Source organism: Mesoplodon bidens, assembly GCF_964165515.1.
Source record: "Mesoplodon bidens genome assembly, chromosome: 17".
NCBI classification, from domain to species: domain Eukaryota; kingdom Metazoa; phylum Chordata; class Mammalia; order Artiodactyla; family Ziphiidae; genus Mesoplodon; species Mesoplodon bidens.
In genome coordinates, this window is record NC_138174.1 from 2,904,173 (window position 1) to 2,924,735 (window position 20,563).

General features: G+C 46.7%; 1 protein-coding gene across 2 annotated transcripts in view; it reads right to left on the minus strand.

The window, feature by feature from the left end:
* Positions 1–1,863: 1,863 nt before the first annotated feature.
* MIPEP (mitochondrial intermediate peptidase) overlaps positions 1,864–20,563 on the minus strand; it is a 145,564-nt gene continuing 126,864 nt past the window's right edge. For both annotated transcript variants that reach the window (XM_081214381.1, XM_081214382.1), the window contains one exon: positions 1,864–2,113. In XM_081214381.1, the coding sequence (XP_081070507.1) occupies positions 2,083–2,113 (31 nt within the window). In that variant the 3' untranslated portion in view covers positions 1,864–2,082. The remainder of the gene's footprint in view (positions 2,114–20,563) is intronic.

Consider the following 20,563-nt stretch of genomic DNA (forward strand, 5'->3'; position numbering starts at 1 on the left):
GCTGGTCACTGTTCTGAGCACTGGGAACATAGCAGGACACGAGAATTTGGGTTTTGTTGCTGTTTCTGTTCCAGCTGTCCTGGCTTTGTCCTCGGGATTCTGCGCTGCTTCCTGGCTGCTGGCTTTCACCGTGTCCCTGAATTTAACCTGCACTCTGAGTGAGATGCTTCTCATTTCCCCTTGACAGTTTTGGTCTTTTCTGCTTTGATCATGTTTTAAATCACTGCACTGTTTCAGTTTCTCTGCATTTCTTTTTTCCTTATTCTGCCTGTCTTCTTTTTTAGATTCGCCTATTTTAAATTTCTGCTTGTTCTTTCTTTATGGCTTTTGGCTTCATAAATACCATGTTTTCTCAAGTCTCACTAAGAATGGCAGAGATGTTTTCTACAGTGTGCCTTAGTTCCTTTTAAGAATAGTGTTCAAAGTTGGGACCTTCCCGCATCTTCCAGGTGATCTTGCCTTCCTTTTTCTGAAGCTCCGCACGGATTTCCTTTTCTGCTCACTCACCCTCAGCTGAAAAGGGAGGATAAGGGCCCAGGGGCCGGTGGCTCGGTACACCTGGAGCTGTTAAAGCACCTTTTCAGACTTACCTGTAACGGACGGCAGGTTGGCACCAGTTTCTCCGGCTCCGTTTCCCGATGAGAGTTAGCGTCCGTGTCAGCAGGAGCGTCGCCTCCCTCAGCTCACAGACCGTGTGCGTGGGGACAGAAGCAGCTGCTCCTGCCCTGGACGCGGGCGCCCGGCTGTCCCTGTGGCATCACCCCACACCTCCCACGGGGGAGCGACTGCTGCAGGCCTGCCCTCCTTCCCGCCCAGGGATTCTCTGCGCTGTGGTTTCCACGTGTTAACAGACTGAGAGCGCCAACCGGGGAGGGGCTGGGAGAGGAGACCAGGCCTCGTGTGGCTAACGCGGAAGCCCCACGGGAGGTTCGCGGGGCCGCGGCTCCCGGGCTGGTGCGCACAGCGTGTTATCTCTTATCCCCACGGGAGGTGGGGAGAGAACGGAGGGTCGCCCCTCCCCTCACCCCAGCATCCAGGTGGACCCGGCATGCGTGGGTCACGGACGTTTCTTCATCCTGTCTCATCTGTTTCTCGCTTGTAGAAATTCCTCCACGTTCTATGAGTAGGTTGGACATGTGTCCTCGTTTTGGGGATTTGTAATCCTGCCTTTTTGCATCATCACTGGTCTTTTAGTGAGAAGCGGGAAGAGGCCGCTAGCAGGTGTCATTTTAAACGAAAGCCTATAATTAAATTATTGACTTTGAAGGTGGGAAAAGCCTATTAAACAGTGTCTTTCTTTTCTTTTATTAACACATAGTGATACAGTATGCAGTAATGTTTAGGATAAAGACAGGGTTTGAATCCCAGTTTCTGTATTTATCAGTCACTGGACTTGATACATCATTTACTAATTGTACCTGCAGTTATTTTTGTATATTCATTGTCAAGTCAGAAAAGTGTGAGTTCAGGTCCCCTCTGTTCTGAGTCCATCTGTCTAGTGTATTCCTAAACACACAGGAAAAGCCAACGCAACCGATTACAAATACTTTGGAAACCACACTTGGTTTCTCGGTCACTGTAACTGACTATTCCATTTTCAAAGCTACCTATAAGAAAACATGTAGAGGAACTGTATGAGTAATCTTTCTGAAGACTGCTTCAAACTGAAATAATTTTGCTTTTTATTACGTCTCTAACCAAGTAAAGGTCATCGGACAGGGGAAAGTTCACCAGAAGCGGGGCTGGGCTGAGGGGGTGTCTGGCCCCTGATGCTGACACCCCTGTGTTCTGGTTTGTACTCACTCACTGAATGGATTTCCTTATGTTCAAAAATCTGCCAAACAAACAGGCTAAAAGCCAGCATAATTTTTAAAAATTATTTATTCCAAGTTCCACTGGTTTAAGGTTTTTCATAAATTATTACAGAATTGAATGCTGAAATCAGAAACAAACGTTCAAAGCTGTAGCATTTACAACAAAATTGATATCTCCGTGACTGAGTTAAAGGATTCACGGTGTTCCCATCATTTGAGGGAAGTTTCCAAGTCCATATCCAAGTCGGAAACAAGGGCATTTACGAAGTCATCGATAGAAGGACACTTCTGAAGCATACCTGCGAACGAAGAAAATATCAGCCGGCTCATTCTCCGCAGACAATACACAGGGACGAAGACATACATCAAATCTGCACGGTCAGGGGACATTCGGCTTTGTGAACTGCGAGCTTGACTGTGAGGACGTTTCAAAAAGTCCTGGGCAGTGCATGGGCCCCGAAGCTATTTCTTGTTTTAATGCCTTTTTTACTATCTAATCAACTCTTAGCTTAGAGATTTAGAGCCAAATATGTTTCCCGGGGGTTTTTCTTTTGCACATATTACTGTACACTTGGAGTGATGTCAGAAGACTTAATTTTTCAGCTATCTTTGGGCTGATTCAGAATTTAATATGTTTAATTACCTGCCAAGTGTTATTATCAAGTCCTGTGCACTTTAAAATCATTCAACTGTTAATTATCTTGCAGAAGTCTTACATCAGACACAAGTTATTGGCTTTCCTCCAGGCCTGCCTGTCTTGGAGAACTCCTAATGCCTGGTTCTCAGATTTCCTCGTCTGACATACAAGGCTGCCGTAAAGCTAGAAGAAGAAGATGTACTGGAAAGCAGTGAGGCACCCTGTCTAGCGTATAGTAACACTTCAATAAAAAGCTGAATTTATCTCCACTCTTCACTCAGAGAAGCCAAAGACAACATTCAAGCATCAACCCTGTGGCCCCGACCTGTGCTCTTGGCAGGTAATGCTAACTCACGGTTGAACGGGGCTCTCTCACCAGTGTTTAATTTGGGGGATGGATCCTGTAAAATGAGTTCCAACACCAAGACATTAAAAGATTGCCAGAGTCCCTATTTCCTCTAAATCGTCAGTGCAGTGCAGTTAACATGCCCTGAGTGTTTGCTGTGTGAAGCACACAGCCACAGAAGCACACCTTGTGGGACTGGGCAGCCGTGTGGGGAAATTAACCTTGACCCCATCACATACCGTACAGAACCATTAATGTGAGACGGGCACAGACCTAATCGTAAAAGCTAAAGTTATTAAGTGTCTAGAAAAAAATACAGAATATCGTTGTGACTCTGAGGTCGGCAAAGGTCTCTTAGGACACAGACGGTAATAACCATAAAAGAAAAAAAGATACATTAGAGTTCATCAAAATTTAAAACTTCCTGCCTTGCAAAGAAACCATTAAAAAAATGAACAGGTAAATGACAGAATGGGAGAAAATACTGACACGACACATATCTCACATAGGACTGGTATCCAGAATATATAAAGAACTCCAACTCATCATAAAAATACTTATAAAAATAAAAAATGGACGAAAGATTTGAGCAGACCTTGCACAAAAAAAAGATATCTGAATAAACACGGAACTAACAGGCCCTGAGAAGACACACAACATCACTGTCATCCAGGAAAAGAAAATTAAAGCCACAAAGAGACACCACGATGTTCCTCCAGGACGGCTGAAGTCCCAGGGCTGAAGACACCAAATGCAGCCAAGGCCTTGGGCGCCATGGCTTGTCGTCCAGCAGGGGTAGAGGGTGAGATGCGAGAACCCTTTAGAAAAAGGTCCAGCAGTTTCTATGAAGCCCAGCACACACCTGCCCCGTGACCCAGCTGTTTCCTCCTAGGTTTTAACCAAGAGAAATGAAGGCACGTTCCCAGCAGCCTCAAGTGGAACAACACAAGTTCCCATTACCAGGCTGCAGGTGGACGTTCATGTTGTCTTCACACAATGGAATGGCACCAGCAATGAGAAGGAAAGAACTACTGACGCTGACAATACCCCGGGTGGCCTCAGACGCAGCGCATTGCACACAAGGGCCCACAGAGCACACGCGGCCTGTTTTGTTTATATTCACTTCCAAGAAGGGCCGGACTAACCCATGGCGAAAAAAAATTGGAACGGTGGTTGCCTTCGGGAGTGGGGATGGCGACCGACCCAGAAGGTCCTGGTGTGATGGGAAAGTTCTCTATCTGGACCGTGATTTGTGACACCCAGGTATATACCTCGTCAAAATTCAGTAAACGGAGCATTAAGGATTTCACCACATGTAAATGTTACCTCAGAAAGAAACATAACCAACAGTGAACTCTAGTTAATGCTACGCACACAGAGTGTCTGGGGTAAAACGTACTTAATCTCTGCACCTTGTTTTGAAAAAATATATATATGATGGGTGGATTGAGGATGGACAGATGGATACGTGACAAAGCAGAGCGAAGTGTTAACTGTAGACTCTAAAGGGCAAGTATATGCGTGTTTACAGTTCACGGGACTTTTCTGAATGCCTGAAAACTTTCCACGTGAAGCGTTCGGGGAAGAGTCAGCTTTGGGTGTTAACAGCACACAAACGGCAGCCAGTGGGAGAACAGAGGGAGGAGGATGACGTGTGTGGTAGAGACTCCGCAGGCTCCGCCGGGCAGATGGGGTTCTGCAGAAACGTGAGAGACGGGGAAGGCTCAGGCTCGAGTTAGGGCCTTTGCGGTGGAGGGGGCGGCCTAGGCAAGGCACCCGGTGGGCAGCGCAGAGCGTCTGGGGTCTGGAGGGAGGTGACCCGGAACCGAGCACCGGGGAACCAACTGCTCGGGGCAGGCCCAGGGCTGGACCCACGGGCACGGTCACTCCCCCTGGGGAGCACGGCGGAGGGGAGCCGACCCGCGCAGTCAAGCTTGGCCCTCCCGTCCCTGTGAAGCGTCACGTCCCCTCCACAAGCTGCCCACGTTCACAGGGCCCTGATCCGTCCTCCGTGGCCGCACCTCAGGGGCACACGCTCCCGGCGAGGCCCACCTCCAGCCACCTCTGTGTCTCAGAGAACGGCGGGCGTGGCGGCAGCGGGGGAAAAACGTAACACGCTCAGGGCAGTTTTAAATAAAACCCCGTCGGAGATGAATGGTTCAGTAATTGTGTGTGTGACGTGACTGGTAAAGACGAAGGTTCAAAGAGGAGGGAATCCACACCGAGAGGGACGGGGGGTCACCGGGGCAGGGATTCCCCGGGAACATGGCTGCGGTGTCCTCGCTTTAATTAGATCGAAGTGTTTGGCAAGTGTCAACCTGAACTAAGTTCTGCACAAAGAATTAAAAGAGAAACAATGTTTTCAGGCAGTTCCACAAATGAGAAAAATTGAAACTGGCTTTTATGTGTGTGGATGGTAAAAATGATTCCAAGAACGCTGAGGTTTTTAAAACTGACGAACGCGTGTCCCCTTTGTCTTCAAGTCTTAGCCTTAAAAGGGTGGTGATGAGACGTGCACTTTCGCAGGGGCCCCGGGAACCCGGCTGGAGGTGCCGAGTCCACGAGCGGGTGAGCTTACACACGTTTGTCTGTGGACGTCACCTGAGTCGGGGGCCGGGGGCTGAAACAGTAAAACAAAACCGAGGGCAGCTTCACGCCTGAAAGGGGAAGCGTGGACGGTGATGTAAGAAAGGCAGGTGCGCCGGGCCTGCTGGCCGAGTCCTGGCGGAAGGACGGCGGGCTTCCACCTGCCCGCCCTCCTCGGGGCCACAGCACTTGCGGGGGATGACTTAGTTTCTTTTCTCCCTCGTTTTACCAGAGAGGCAAATACGCTGATAGAAACTGGGACAAGCCCGAACCTTTTGGTCCTGACGGCTCTGCTCAAACCACGGGTTCCGGGACCTCGAAGGACGGGGCAGCTGCCCTAAAAGGCCTGACGGCCCTGAGTTACGGTCTCGAGGGTCGCAGGCTGGGTGCGAGGCAGGAGGGGCTTCTGCTCAGAGGCCCCGGCACGGGGGCAGCTGGGGGGCAGGCCTCGCCGCCCGGCTCCGCGCCCCCTGCGCCCTCCCGGGGCGGAAGGACGAGCAGCCGCGGACCACGGGGCGGCTGAACGCGGCACCCGGCAACCCCGAGGAGCTCGTCCGCGCCCTTCGCTGGCCCCGAAAGCCGCGCGCTCTCAGCTGTGTTTCGGCTTCTCCCTTTGACTCCGTGGCGACCTCTGCACTGTCCCCCCAAACTCCTTTTCTGCTTGTCAGTCTAAGTTGGTTCTGTTTCTTTCAAGGAGATTGCCAGTTGATGAAAAGATGAGTTCACACGTTATGGACAGGGACTGAGCGCTGCCCGGGGGACACTGATGGTTCTGTCTGATTAAGGACCAACTTTCTAGACTCAGGGTTTAGACCAGAAGCAGGTGGTTTTTGTTTCTTCTTTTTTCATTTAAATGACCATGTCTTCTTTCCTGCAGATAAAGTAAACAGGTGACACACAAGCAGGCTTTCCTATCAGATTCCCTCTCTCCAGGCCCACTGGTGGGGAGAGGAGAGCGGCCCTGGCCCGAGTGGGGAGAGAGACGGCTCTGCCCGCAGCCCTGGCCGCTGCAGTGGGAGGTGGGCAGGGCGAGGGGGCGGGAACACTGCCCCAGCAGCTCCAGGGTCCTCCTGAAATGGGTTCCTTCCTGTGGGACTGGGGAAGGGAACACCCTTCTGACTGTGGGCCTCAAGGTGCAGTGGAGGTCCATGGGTCGGGTGCGTGTCCCCGGCTGCCCCAGAGAGGGAGGGGGGTGTGGTCCTAACCCCTGTCAGGCCAGGCCCTCAATGCCTGAGGTGGTCAGGATGCGTAACCACCCCCCGGAGTTCTTTTAAAATCAGCGATGAAAGCAGCCATATTCTTATTTTCAGACACAGCGCCAGTACTTGGTTTCAATGAAGGTATGTCTGTCAGGTTTCTATTTAAGGTCTACAGTTGTCATTTATCTAGGGGACAACAACCCAGCTCTGAAAAGCAGCAGAAGAGCTGCCGTGCAAGAGCAGGCGCTGGGCAGGTTAGGGTGTTAGGGTCCCTGCCTCTGCACAGCACCTTGTAATTCACAGTTTCAGTCCATTCTCCTCTCCGACTGTCCCGATGTTTTCCTCTGAAGGGTTATTACCAAGGAGGAAACGAGTGGAAAGATAACTCTTCCTTAGGAGGCACTGACGCAGGGGCTTGAGCCACCCCATCAGCCACCTGGTTAGGGACTTCAGACCAGTCACTTAACTTCTGGGACCCCCTTCTTCTACTAGAAGCAGCCTGAGCAGAGGCAGACTGGTAGAGTGAAATATAATGTGTGAAGATCATAAAATTTGGCATAATGTCATCTACTTTGTTGGACTGTTATAAGGATTAAATAAAGTACATTTAACTCATGGAAAATGCTCCATAACTGGTAACAGCAACCATCAGATCTAAAGTTCAAGAGTTGAAGGATGAGGTTGCTTATTTTTCTGCACAAGTTGAATTTCAAAACTCTGGTCTCTGATTAAGTATTTAGGATATTATCATCAAACACAATCACAAGCTAATTACCCAGCTAATGAATCATTGCTTGCTTTGCTTTTTTCTGGCTTTTGCCATCTGCTTTTATAACTGTTTATCTACGGAAAGATGGAAACAGAAGTAACTAGAGTCAATCCATTTTCTACCTGTTAGCAGCTGTGATAAAGGTTTATCGAGAAGAGCTCACTGGGATGATGGAAAAGTCCTGTCAATGGACAGTGGTGGTGATCGCACAGGGCTGTGCATGGCAACAACGGTAAATTTTATGTTATGTGCACTTAACCACAACTTAAGAAAGAAGTGACCACAACTGCTGAGCCTGTGATCCGCCTACATATTCAGCTGCCGCGGCTCCGTCCCGTCACCAAACATCGGGTCATCCGCACAGACTGGGCAACGAGTGAGGAGTCTGCATGTCTCCAACACCACCCTCGGTTCTAAACCCATCGTGATGGTTCACAGCTGCTTTTTCTGCTGAAATAATTATACGTGTCAGACTTGGCTCAGACTGATGGAGAATTCCAGTACAAAGGCTGGCCTGGCAGTTTGAAGAGGCTGGCCTGAGCTTCATGAGATCAGAGCTCATTCCAGAGCTGTCTCTCCCGGGCCTCGGGCAGCTGGCTCATCTTTCTCTTCTTTGAAGTTTCCTGGGCTGCAGGGCTGCAGCTGCCCACACCTTTTCCTAAAGGTGGCTCCCGCTATCTGCCATCAGTTCTCGGGAGAACGAGGATGTCAGCCAGAAAGTGAAATTCCTTTCCTCCTGCAAACTCAAGAACTCTCTTGCCCCCTCGGCTGGGCTAATACCCGTCACACTGGAGACATGGCTCTGCGTCTGGGGTCCCTGCCTGCAGGGCTTCCTGCTGGGGGGGGAGCTAACCCAGCCAGGGGAGCCCACAGACGTGCTCTGTTTACTAATCAGTTTATTCTAGTTTCATCCTCAGATTCAACCATTCCATTTACCGGTTACATTTCTGGGTTACAAAACATCTAGCCTTTTGAAGCTCCATGTCTTCCTTAAACAAACACACCCACACGTTAAACATGTACACACCCTCTGAAAAACTCAGCGCGTTTACAAAAGGGAGGCCTCAGCCTTGGGAAGCCAGGTGCCCGCTTCCACTGCTTTCTTCCAGAAAGTGCTCAGCTATTGCAGAGGCCACGCTGAGTAAATATCCAGACAAGCCAAGGCGGAGGGGTTCTATTTACTTGGCTATTATTCAGGGTTGCCATCCACCCTGTTACTGAAACTGTGTGGTAGGTCCTGTAGCGCCACTAAATTCTAGGGCTGCTTCCCTGACGTGCTTTTCTCACGTATTCCTGTTACTGTGTGCGAGAAAAGGCGGCTTCCGCCAGTGAGTGCGTTGTGAAGTAGCACAGCTGGCCCTGTGTTCATGCATTCTCGCTCAGCAAATCTTATTTTGCCGTAAAACCACTACTGTGTGGAAGGCAGCTGACACCTTGTCAGGTCTAGTTAGCATGTGCGGCCTTTCAGATCTGTCTCTGTGATGTCCTGCCCGGAGAATGCAACAGTATCTTCTTTGAGCATCAGTGTACCAGGCAACTCAGTCAACGAAAATTATGAAAGCGCAGAGGGGAGACACAGTGCAACGTGCACGCAACTACTTCCAAAGCAGACGCTTCCTGGTCTAACCTGAAAGAGAGGTTTAAGAGACTAGCAGTCCACACAAGGCGGCTCGGAGTTTGCATCCTGGTCCTACTGCTCGCCACGGTGGGACCTCGGGCAGGAAGAGGTTACCTAAGCGTGCAGCGTGCTTAGCACAGCACCTGGCAAAGCACCCAGCACGGGGGCACAGTGGCTCTCATTATTGCTACGTTGCCAGCACTGCTCTCTCTCCTGTCCGTTCAACTGGAGAACACCAAAGTAGTAGAAGTTAGTTTTACTGGTAATATCCAACATAAAGCATCTTAGGAAAATCAGTACACAAAGCTACTGCAACATGTTAATAAAATTCCCCCTGAAGTGAAAAGAAGACATGCAAGCAGAAGACAAAAATGAACGTGGGGCTGAGATTCCAGTTACTCTGAGGGTGTGATTTAAGATTTTGAGAATTTTTTAAAGCTCTGTTTTGTTTAAACTGCTTGAAGGGAAAATGTAAGTGGAGTTTAGCTATTGTCCTGACCCTGCAGCTTAAACTAAACATCTCAGTGCTATAAGAAGAGGGATTAAGAAACTAAACGTGTCTTACTTGACGTCCCCTGACACGTGATGGGGTCAGAGAAGAACCTGATCGTGGTAGTCGAGTGCTGTGAGATGTGCACATTCTGAGATTAAGGAGGGATTATTCTATCTTACACACTTTAATGTAAAGATGAACTGTTAAGCAAAGAAGAAAATTAGGTTTAGGTATAATCATGCCTTAATCTAGTTTCATTATTAGTGATCTTATGTAAGAGTCACGAGGGAAAAGTTTCTTTTAGAGATATTAGCTGAGAAGACGCAAACATGAGAAGACACCTTGCAAAGGATCTGTCAGGAGATGATCCAGTTAAACCAGGAGAAACTTCCCATCTCCACGCTCTCTGGCAACATTCCAGGAGGTGCTTAGCAAATGTCAGTTTCAATTCTTCCACTGAAATCTGCTCGAAGTCTCTACCAGTACGAGTTTACCCTGTATCAGTGGACTCGAGTGTAGATTCCTCAGTGGATCCCCAGCATCAGCCCTGCCACGGTGCTTGTGGCCCCTGGTTCCTTAGCCCTGGAAGCTCTGAGCCCCATCCTGTCAGCTGGGAGTCTCGGGTGAGAGCTTTGAGGAGGTGACACCTGCTTTCCTAACAGCACACTTGTACCCGCGCGTCAGGAGCATCATCTGTAATGACCATCTTTAAAGAGCACGTTATGATGTTTCCCCTAAGCAGTCAGAAGACTCCAAAGAATACTGTCTACGTTCCTGTTAGAACGTTGTCTACGCAACATGACCTGGAAACAGAACAGTTGGTGTTTCTTGGAGTGAGTCCCCTACAGGGTATCCACCCGCAAGAGAAAGGCTCTGAGACCTCAGTGCAGTCAGGCTCCAGGGGCGCCGTCCCAGATGCTACACAAAGGGAGAGGCCCGTTCCATGCACGCAGCAGGCAGAGAGCAAGTCCGCTGCTGTTCAGAGAAAATGGCCCACCCGAAGTGAACAGCGCCTGAAAGCCTGTCCAGGGGGACGGGCCCTGGTAAAGGGCTCTGCACCACCGAGGGGGCCCATCGGCTTCTCCCAGCCTTACTTCTGTTCCCGTGAAGGGAGTCGCACGCCCCCCAGAGCAGCGCGGGTGCATTAAGGGGCCACTGTCCCCACTCCTCTCCGGAGAGTGGCTCTCCTTGTGGCGTGCTGTCATCTGTTGTAAACCTATTATAAAGCAGACTATCTGGAAGCGGGAGGGCAGGAGCAGGGGCTGGACCATGACCGCCAGTGAGCGTGCAGTGGACACACTGGCCCAGGGCCAGAACCACGCGGGGTGTGCAATGCAAAGTGCAGTCGACACGTTACAAGTTAAAATTCTGTTTAAAACCTACTTTCCCAGAGGCTTTTCATCATCTTTGCTAGCGAAAATTATGTTGGTTGAATTTATTCACTGGAACATATGACAATAAAATAGGGGGGAAATCCAAGGGTAGTAGAGGCTTCTGGGCTCAGTTTAGAGAAGGAAAGGCCTGTCACTTCCTGGTAAAGGCCGACTCCTCCTACCCAGGTGAAGAGATCGATGCGCATGTGCTTCCCACCACCCTACACCCCGAATTATACAGAACGCCCATCGGTTTCTAGCACGCGGGACGCGGTTGTCTGCCTGATGTGTCAACAAGACACCGTAACCCACAGGAGGTGCTCATTCCTGGGGTCCCAAAGTCCATTTGTTCAGGAAAGTGAAAAACGGCGCTCTTTCCGGGAGGGCATCTCCCACGTGTTCTCCTGGTTTGTCGTGTCTTTGAAATACCGGCCTTGTCTTTCAGCCTCAGCTCTTCGCGTCTCTAACTCTACTATTTGTTCTCTCCAAGCTCGACCTTTGCTATTCATAAACAAAGAATGTGATGAGCTCTAGGAAGGGGGCAGCCCGCCTCCAGAACAGACTGGACACATGTCGGGGAGTGGACGTGGCTGCTAGCGTGAGGGGCGTGTCCAGAGCCCCCGAGGCAGCGGCCAGTCCTGCCCACTTGGGTATGCACCCTCCGCACGGCCCCTTCCCCCGGTGCTCACGGCCGCCTCGTCCGCGGGTGCAAGGTAGCTCGTAGGGCTGAACCCCCGGAGTCCTGAGGTCCCCACGCCGTGTGCCCAGGCTCAGCCTGCACGGCCCAGAGGGGCTCCTCTCCGTCATTCCTACAGGATGCTACACCCTCAAGGAAGTGCAGGATCCGTATCGTTCTTATTTCTGTGTCCCCTGAAATGCCTGGTTAGCAGCAAGTATTTGCTAAATATTCGCTAAGTTAAATGAATTAACTTCATCAACAACTAACATAAAGCTTTTTTCATTCAATCAGATTACTTACTGGTCACTAACACAAGGACACTGCAGTAATACTTTTGAACTAAAGCCACACCCTGGACAGGGGTTTCAGTCTCAGGCCCGGAGGTGGTGTGTCTGAGAGCACTCGGCCCCAGAGGTCCCCACGGGTTCCGGGCAGAGCGGGACGGGGTGCCAGGGCTGCGGCCAGAGTCTGCTGCAGCAAAGCCCCGAGAGTGGACTCACCTGTAACAGTGCAGTGCCCAGTGCCGGAAAAGAGGTGGCAGAATGCATCTCCGACCTCCCCCAGCAGGAAAGTATTCTCCACTTTAACGTCCGTTCCTTAAGTAACTTCAGTAATCCACCAGACTGACCTGGTCGTGCATTAGGTGAATTATAAAACACCAGGGCAGGCCTGTCTTAGTACGTACGCCCTGTGGGACACCAGGTGTGTGTCGTGTAAGAAACCCACGCTGCTTCTAGAGGCAAAGCTCTGCAGGGGGGCAGAGTGCCTCACAGAGCAAGTGGATGGCCTGGACGGCAGCTTCCTGCCCCCCTCCCCCACCACCAGGGACTGAGGCCGGGGAAGCAGGAGTCCTGCTGTGGGCGAGCAGGGCACAAAGGCAAAGCTGGTGTCCAGACTTCTGAGCAGACGTGGGGACTGGACTCAGGGCAGCGGGAGACGCTGAGCTGCTGGGTGACAGACGTCTTTCCTAGACCTGTTTCTCTTTTGCGTTATAAAAGTTATATCACAAAAAATATTTGGGTCGACAAAATATTTAGAAAAAATTTCATAATGTGAATAAAAACCTGTCCCTTTTCTAATAATCATCACGATTTTTTTGAAGTAGAGTTGATTTACAATATTATTTTAGTTTCAAGCGTATAGCATAGTGATTCAGGATTTTTATGAATTATACTCAGTTATTACAAGATGACAGCTATAATTCCCTGTGCTGTACAGTGTGTCTTTGTTGCTTATCTGTCTTACACACAGTCGTCTGTGTCTCCTAATCGCCTACCCCATCTTGCCGCTCCCGCCCCCCGACTGGTAACCACTAGTTTGTTGTCTGTATCTGTGAGTCTGTTTCTGTTTTGCTGTATATGTTCGTTTTAGTTTTTAGATTCCACATATAAGTGATATCATACAGTATTTGTCTTGCTTTTATTTCACTAAGCATAATGTTCTCTAGATCCATCCACGTTGCTGCAAAGGGCAGAATTTCATCGTTTTTATGGATGAATAATAATCCATTGCATGTGTGTGTGTGTGTGTGTGTGTGTGTGTGTGTGTGTGTGTGAGATCACATCTTTTTAATCCATTCATCTGTGGATGAACACTTGGGTCGCTTCCATGTCTTGGCCATTGTAAACAGTGCTGCTATGAATACTGGGGTGCATGTATCTTTTCACATTAGTGTTTTCGTTTTGTTCTACATAGTATACCCAGGAGTGGAACTGCTAGGTCATACGGTGGCTCTATTTCTAGTTTTCTGAGGAACCTCCATACAGTTCTCCATAGTGACTGCACCAGTTTACATTCCCACCAACAGTGCATGAGAGTTCCCTTTTCCCCACACCCTCTCCAGCATTTATTTATAGACTTTTTGATGACAGCCATTCTGACCAGTGTGATGATCTTTCATTGTCGTTTTTATTTGCATTTCCTTAATAATTAGCGATGTTGAGCATCTTTTCATGTGCCTGTTGGCCACAGGTCACAGATGACCTGCCCATTTTTTGATTGGATTGTTTGTTTTTTTGATACTGAGTTGTATGAGCTGTTTATATATTTTTTATATTAACCCCCTGTTGGTCATACCATTTGCAAATATTTTCTCCCATTCTGTATGTTGTCTTTTTGTTTCATTGACGGTTTCCTTTGCTGTTAAGCTTTGAAGAGACTGTCTTTTCTCCACTGTTTATTCTTGCCCCCTTTGTTGTAGATTAATTGACCATAGGTGCATTGGGTTTATTTCTGGGCTCACTGTTCCACTGATCTGTGTGTGTTTTTGTGCCATTACCACACTGTTTTTATTACTGTAGCTTTATAGTACAGTCTGAAGTCTGGGAGGGTTATGCCTCCAGCTTTGTTCTTTTTTCTCAGAATTGCTTTGACAATTCTGGGTCTTCTGGGGTCCTATACAAATTTTAGGATTATTCTAGTTCTGTGAAAAATGTCATAAGTATTTTGATAGGGATTGCATTAAACCTGTAGATTGCTTTGAGAGGTATGACCATTTTAACAATATTAATTCTTCCTATCCAAAGCACTGGATATCTTTCCATTTCTTTGTATCATCTTCAGTTTCCTTCATCAGTGTTTTTATAGTTTTCAGTGTCTAGATTTTCACCTTCTTGGTTAATTTATTCCTAGGTATTTTATGCTTTTTGATGTGATTTTAAATAGGATTGTTTTGTTTTGCTTTCTGATAATTATTAGTGGATAGAAAAAGCAACAGACTTCTGTATATTAATCTTGTGTCCTGCAACTTTACAGAATTTATTTATTCTAATAGTTTTTTGGTGGAGATTTTGGGTTTTCTATATAAAATATCATCATCTGCAAACAGTGACAGTTTGACTTCTTCCCTTCCAATTTGGATGCCTTTTATTTCTTTCTCTTGTCTGACTGCTGTGGCTAAGACCTCTAATACTATATTAAATTGATGGCAAGAGTGGGCATCTTTGCCTTGTTCCTGAATTTAGAGGAAAGGCTTTCATCTTTTCACTCCTGAGTATGATGGTAGCCGAGGTTTGTCCTAAATGTTCTTGATTATGTTGAGATATATTTCCCCTATACCAACTTTGATGAGAGTTTTAATCATGAATAGATGCTGAATTTTGTCAAATACTTTTGCTGTGTCTTTTGAGATGATCATTTGATTTTTATTAATGTGTTGTACCACACTGATTGATTTATTTGCAAGTACTGAACCATCCTTGCGTACCTGGAATAAATCTCACTTGATTATGGTGTATGATTCTTTTTACATATTTTGGATTTGGCTTGCTAATATTTTGTTGAGAATTTTTGCATCTATATTCATCAAAGATATTGGCCTGTAATTTTCTTTTTTTGTATCATCTTTGGTTTTGGTATCAGGGTAATGGTAGTCTCGTAGAATGACCTTGGGAGTCTTCCATTCTCTTCAATTTTGGGGAATAGTTTGAGGAAGATAAGTATTAGCTTTTATTTGTATGTTTGGTAGAATTCCCCTGTGAAGCTGTCCAGTCCTCACTTCTGTTTGCTGGGAGTTTTTTAAAACTACAAATTCAGTTTCACTACTAGTGATCAGTGTGTTCAAATTGTTTCTTCTTGATTCAGTCTTGGCATGCTGTATGTTTCTCGAAATTTGTCCATTTTTTCTAAGTTGTCCAGTTTATTGGCATAGTATTCTTTTATGATTTTTTATCTCTGTGGTATTGGTTATTACTTTTCCTCTTTCATTTATTTTGTTTCTTTGGGTCCTCTCTCTTTTCTTCTTGGTGAGCCTTGCTAGAGGTTTGTCAATTTTATCTTTTCAAAAAAAAACCCCAGCTCTTGGTTTTACTGACCTTTCCTATTTTTTTAATCTCTATTTTACTTATTTCCTCTCTGATCTTTATTATTTCCTTCCTTCTCCTGATTTTGGGCTTTGTTGGTTCTTCTTTTTCTAATTCCGTTAGGTGGTAGGTTAGACTGTTAATTTGAGATTTTTCTTGTGTTTCAAGGAAGGCCTGTTTTTTTTTTTTTTTAAGTTTATTTATTCATTTTTTTAATTAGTTTCTGCTTTATAACAAAGTGAATCAGTCATACATATACATCTGTTCCCACATCCCTTCCCTCATGCATCTCCCTCCCTCCCACCCTCCCCATCCCACCCCTCCAGGCGGTCACAAAGCACCGAGCTGATCTCCCTGTGCTCTGCGGCTGCTTCCCACTATCTATCTACCTGACGTTTGGTAGTGTATACACGTCCATGCCTCTCTTTCGCCTTGTCACAGCCCACCCTTCCCCCTCCCCATATCCTCAAGTCCATTCTCAAGTAGGTCTGCGTCTTCATTCCCGTTTTGCCCCTAGGTTCTTCATGACATTTTTTTTTTAAATTCCGTATATATGTGTTAGCATACGGTATTTGTCTTTCTCTTTCTGACTAACTTCACTCTGTATGACAGACTCTAGGTCTATCCACCTCATTACAAATAGCTCAGTTTCGTTTCTTTTTATGGCTGAGTAATATTCCATTGTATATATGTGCCACATCTTCTTTATCCATTCATCCGATGATGGACACTTAGGTTGTTTCCAGCTCCGGGCTATTGTGAATAGAGCTGCAATGAACATTTTGGTACATGTCTCTTTTTGAATTATGGTTTTCTCAAGGTATATGCCCAGTAGTGGGATTGCTGGGTCATATGGTAGTTCTATTTGTAGTTTTTTTTTTTTTTTTTCCATTTTTTTTTAAGTTTATTTATTCATTTTTTTAATTAGTTTCTGCTTTATAACAAAGTGAATCAGTCATACATATACATCTGTTCCCACATCCCTTCCCTCATGCATCTCCCTCCCTTCCACCCTCCCCATCCCACCCCTCCAGGCGGTCACAAAGCACCGAGCTGATCTCCCCGCGCTCTGCGGCTGCCTCCCACTATCTATCCACCTGACGTTTGGTAGTGTATACACGTCCATGCCTCTCTCCCGCCCCGTCACAGCCCACCCCTCCCCCTCCCCATATCCTCAAGTCCATTCTCAAGTAGGTCTGCGTCTTCATTCCCGTCCCGCCCCTAGGCTCCTCACGACATTTTTTTTTTAAATTCCGTATATATGTGTTAGCATACGGTATCTGCCTCTCTCCTTCTGACTAACTTCACTCTGTATGACAGACTCCAGGTCCATCCACCTCATTACAAACAGCTCAGTTTCGCCTCTTTTCATGGCTGAGTAATATTCCATTGTATACACGTGCCACATCTTCTCCATCCATTCATCCGATGATGGACACCCAGGTTGTCCCCAGCTCCGGGCCACCGTGAATAGAGCTGCAATGAACATTCTGGTACATGTCTCTTTTTGAATTATGGTTTTCTCAAGGTATATGCCCAGTAGTGGGATTGCTGGGTCATATGGTAGTTCTATTTGTAGTTTTTTAAGGAACCTCCATACCGTTCTCCATAGTGGCTGTACCAATTCACATTCCCACCAGCAGTGCAAGAGTGTTCCCTTTTCTCCACACCCTCTCCAGCATTTATTGTTTCTAGATTTCTCTTTTTTTTTTTTTTAATTAGTTTCTGCTTTATAACAAAGTGAATCAGTCATACATACACATCCGTTCCCACATCCCTTCCCTCATGCATCTCCCTCCCTCCCACCCTTCCCATCCCACCCCTCCAGGCGGTCACAAAGCACCGAGCTGATCTCCCTGTGCTCTGCGGCTGCAAGGAAGGCCTGTTTTGCCGTGAACTTCCCTCTGCTTTCACTGATTTTGGAGAGTGGTATTTCCACTTTCACTTGTCTCGAGGTATTTTCTGATTTCCTCTTTGCTTTGTTCACTGACCCATTGGTTTTTATAGTGTCCACGTGTTTGTCCTTTTTTCATTTTTCCTTCTGTAACTAATGTCTAGTTTCAGACTGTTGTGGTTGGGGAAAATTGCTTGATATAATTTCTATCTTCAATTTTTTGAGAATTGTTTTGTGGCTTAGCATGTAATCTATACTAGAGATCATTCCATGTGCACAGGAGAAGAATGTGTATTCTGCTATATGGATGGAGTGTCCTGTAGATATCTATTAAGTCAAACTAGTCTGTTGTGTCATTTAAGACCACTGTTACCTTATTGGTTTTCTGTCTGGATTATCTGTCCATTGATGTAAGTGGGGTGTTAAAGTCCCCTAAGATTATTGTATTATTGTCAGTTTCTCCCTTTATGTCTGTATTTGCTTTATATATTTAGGTGCTCCTGTACTGGGTGCCTATATGTTAATGAGTGTAATATCTTTTTCTTATATTGAGTTCCTTTATCATTGTATAATGCCCTTTGTCTTTTGTTATAGCCTTTGTTTTAACACCTGTTTTATCTGATATAAGTGTTGCTATGCCCACTGTCTTGTCATTTCTGCTTGCATGAAATATCTTTTTTCATCCCCTCACTTTCAGTGTGTGTCTTTAGCTCTGAAGTAAGTCTCTTGTAGGCAGCATATAGAAGGGTCTTGTTTTTTTATCCAATCAATCAGCCACCGTATGTCTTTTGATCACAGCATTTAGTCCATTGACATTTAAAGTAATTACTGATAGGTATGTACTTACTGCCATTTTTTCCCTTGTTTTCCAGTTGCTTTTTTTAGTTCTCTGTTCATTTCCTCTTTTTGTTTTTTCCTTTGTGGTTTGATGATTTTCTTTAGCAGTATGCTTGTTTTCCTTTCTTTTTAGTTTTTGTGTATCTATTGTAGGTTTTTGATTTGTGATTACCATGGGGCTTATATATATACTGATCTATAATTTTACCTACTTGTTTGAAACTGATAGTCCTTTAACTTCATATTCTAGAAGATCCACATTTTTTACTCCTCCCCCCATTTTGTGATTCTGATGTCATACTTTATATTTCATGTTTATCACTTAACTGCTTATTATCGTTATAGTTGCTTTTACATTTTTTTTGTCTTTTAATCTTTGTACTGGCTTATTTAAGTGGTTGATCCTCAGTCCTTATTATAGATTTGCCTTTCCTATTGGAGTTTTCCCTTTCCTGTAGGAGTTTTCCCTTTCCTGTAGGAGTTTTCCCTTTCCTGTAGATTCTTACTTCTTTTCCACTTAGAGAAGACTCTTTAATATTTCTTTTGGGGTAGATTTAGCATTGATGAACTCTTAGTTTTTGCTTGTCTGAGAAGTTCTCTCTCCTTAGATTCTAAATGAAAATCTTGCTGGGTAGAGTATCCTAGGTTGCAGGCTTTTCCCTTTCAGCACTTTGAACATATCATTGCCACTCTCTTCTGGCCTGCAAAGTTTCTGCAGAGAAATCAGCTGGTAGCCTTTTGCAAATTCCCTTGTATATGACTATTTTTGTCTTGCTGCTGCCTTCAGGCTTCTCTCTCTAACTTTTGCCATTTTAATTATAATGTCTTGGTGTGGGTCTGTTTGGGTTTCTCTTGTTTGGGACCCTCTGTGCTTCTGTATCTGGATATCTGTTTCCTTCTTCAGGTTTGGGAAGTTTTCAGCCATAATTTCTTCAAAAACATTTTCAGTACCCTTTTCTCTCTTCTGGGACCCCCTGTAATGTGAATGTTGGTACGCTTAATGTTATCCAGAGATCTCTTAACCTTTTTAATTTTTTTACATTTGTTTGTCATTTTGTTGTACTGAACAGGTGACTTCCATTACTGTATCTTCCAGATCCCTGAAGTGTTCTTCTGCATCGCTTAGTCTGCTATTCGTTCCTTCTAGTGTGTTTTTTGATTTCAGTTATTGAATTCTTCATTTCTGATTGGGTCTTTTTCATATTTTCTAGTTCCTTGTTAAAACTCTCACTGTGCTCAAGTATTCTTTTCTCTAATTCAGTTAAGAATTTTATTACCAATGCTTTCAATTCTTTATCTGATAATTTATTTCTGTTTTACTACTTTTTTCAGGGGTTTTTCTCTTATTACTTCAATTGAGAGCAGTTCCTCTGCCTCTATGAACTTAGGTGCAACAGTTTCCTATCATGGTCTTGAAGGGACCACGTTCCTATGAGGCACTGGCCCTGTACAGACGGTGTGTGTCTAGTGCCTTTGGTGGGAAGCTGGCTCTGATGTGCACAAGTCATGTCTTCCTCAGGGTGTGCTGGAAGCTCTCACCGTGGTAGGGGGTGGGGCTGGGGGTGGAGGAGCTGGGGCTGGAGCTGGGTGTGAAGCAAGACTTCCCTTCTGCTCAGTGGCCATCACTGCCCTACTGGGGGTGGGATCTGATCCAAGGTGCTGGAGGAGAAGCCCCAAGGGTCAGGCCTGGGCTGGCTCTGTTCCCTGTACGTGTGTGCTTTCCCTGCTCTCCCTACACTGGGACCCTGGCTGCAGAGGCAGGGATGCTGAAGCAAGGGGGCCTGTGCAGGCTGTTGGCACAGGCTGGCTGTAGCCAGAGGTCTGGGCTGTCTCTGACGCACGGCCTGTGCAGTGCCCGCTGTGTTCCCTGGCTCTGTGGAGAAAGCCTCAGGCGAAAGTCCCCTTTGTCCCTCACAGCCGCCCCTGCCCATTGTAGGACCACACTGCAGGGCGGGTGGGGCCCAGGTGGAGCCTCAGTGCACACTGGGCTGTGAGCTGTGGTGGAGCAGCTGCTGTCAGAGTTCTGGGCTTCAGGGGGAGTAGGGAGGTTGGCTCGAGTAGGTGCCAACACTGGCTGCCACCACCCTGTCCAGGCTCTGTCTGGCCCTGGTGGCCTCTGGATCCCACATGAGTCTTCTGCCGTAGACCCTGTGCTGCCTGGTGACGTGGAGTATGCGGAGCTGGAATGTGCACCAAGGCAGCCGGTGGAAACCTGGCCAGAACCAGAGGAGCCTTCAACCCGCCCTTTCCTCTGTGGCTTGGGGCTCATCTGCCCTGTGCTGGACGCCAGGACAGAGGTGCCCAGTCTGTGCCTCTCACGGCTCAGAGCAGGTCTCTGCCTGTGCCATCTCTCTTTTCCTCTGAGTCCCCTCCCAGGGGCACAGGTCCAGACCTGATCACTTTTCTTCCTTTCCTGCCCCATTGCAGCCTTGCTTGTACAGGAGTCCTTCTGCCAGTTTCCAGTTAGTTTCCAGTGAGGCTAGTTCCACACGTAGATGTATTTCTGATGTGTTCCCCG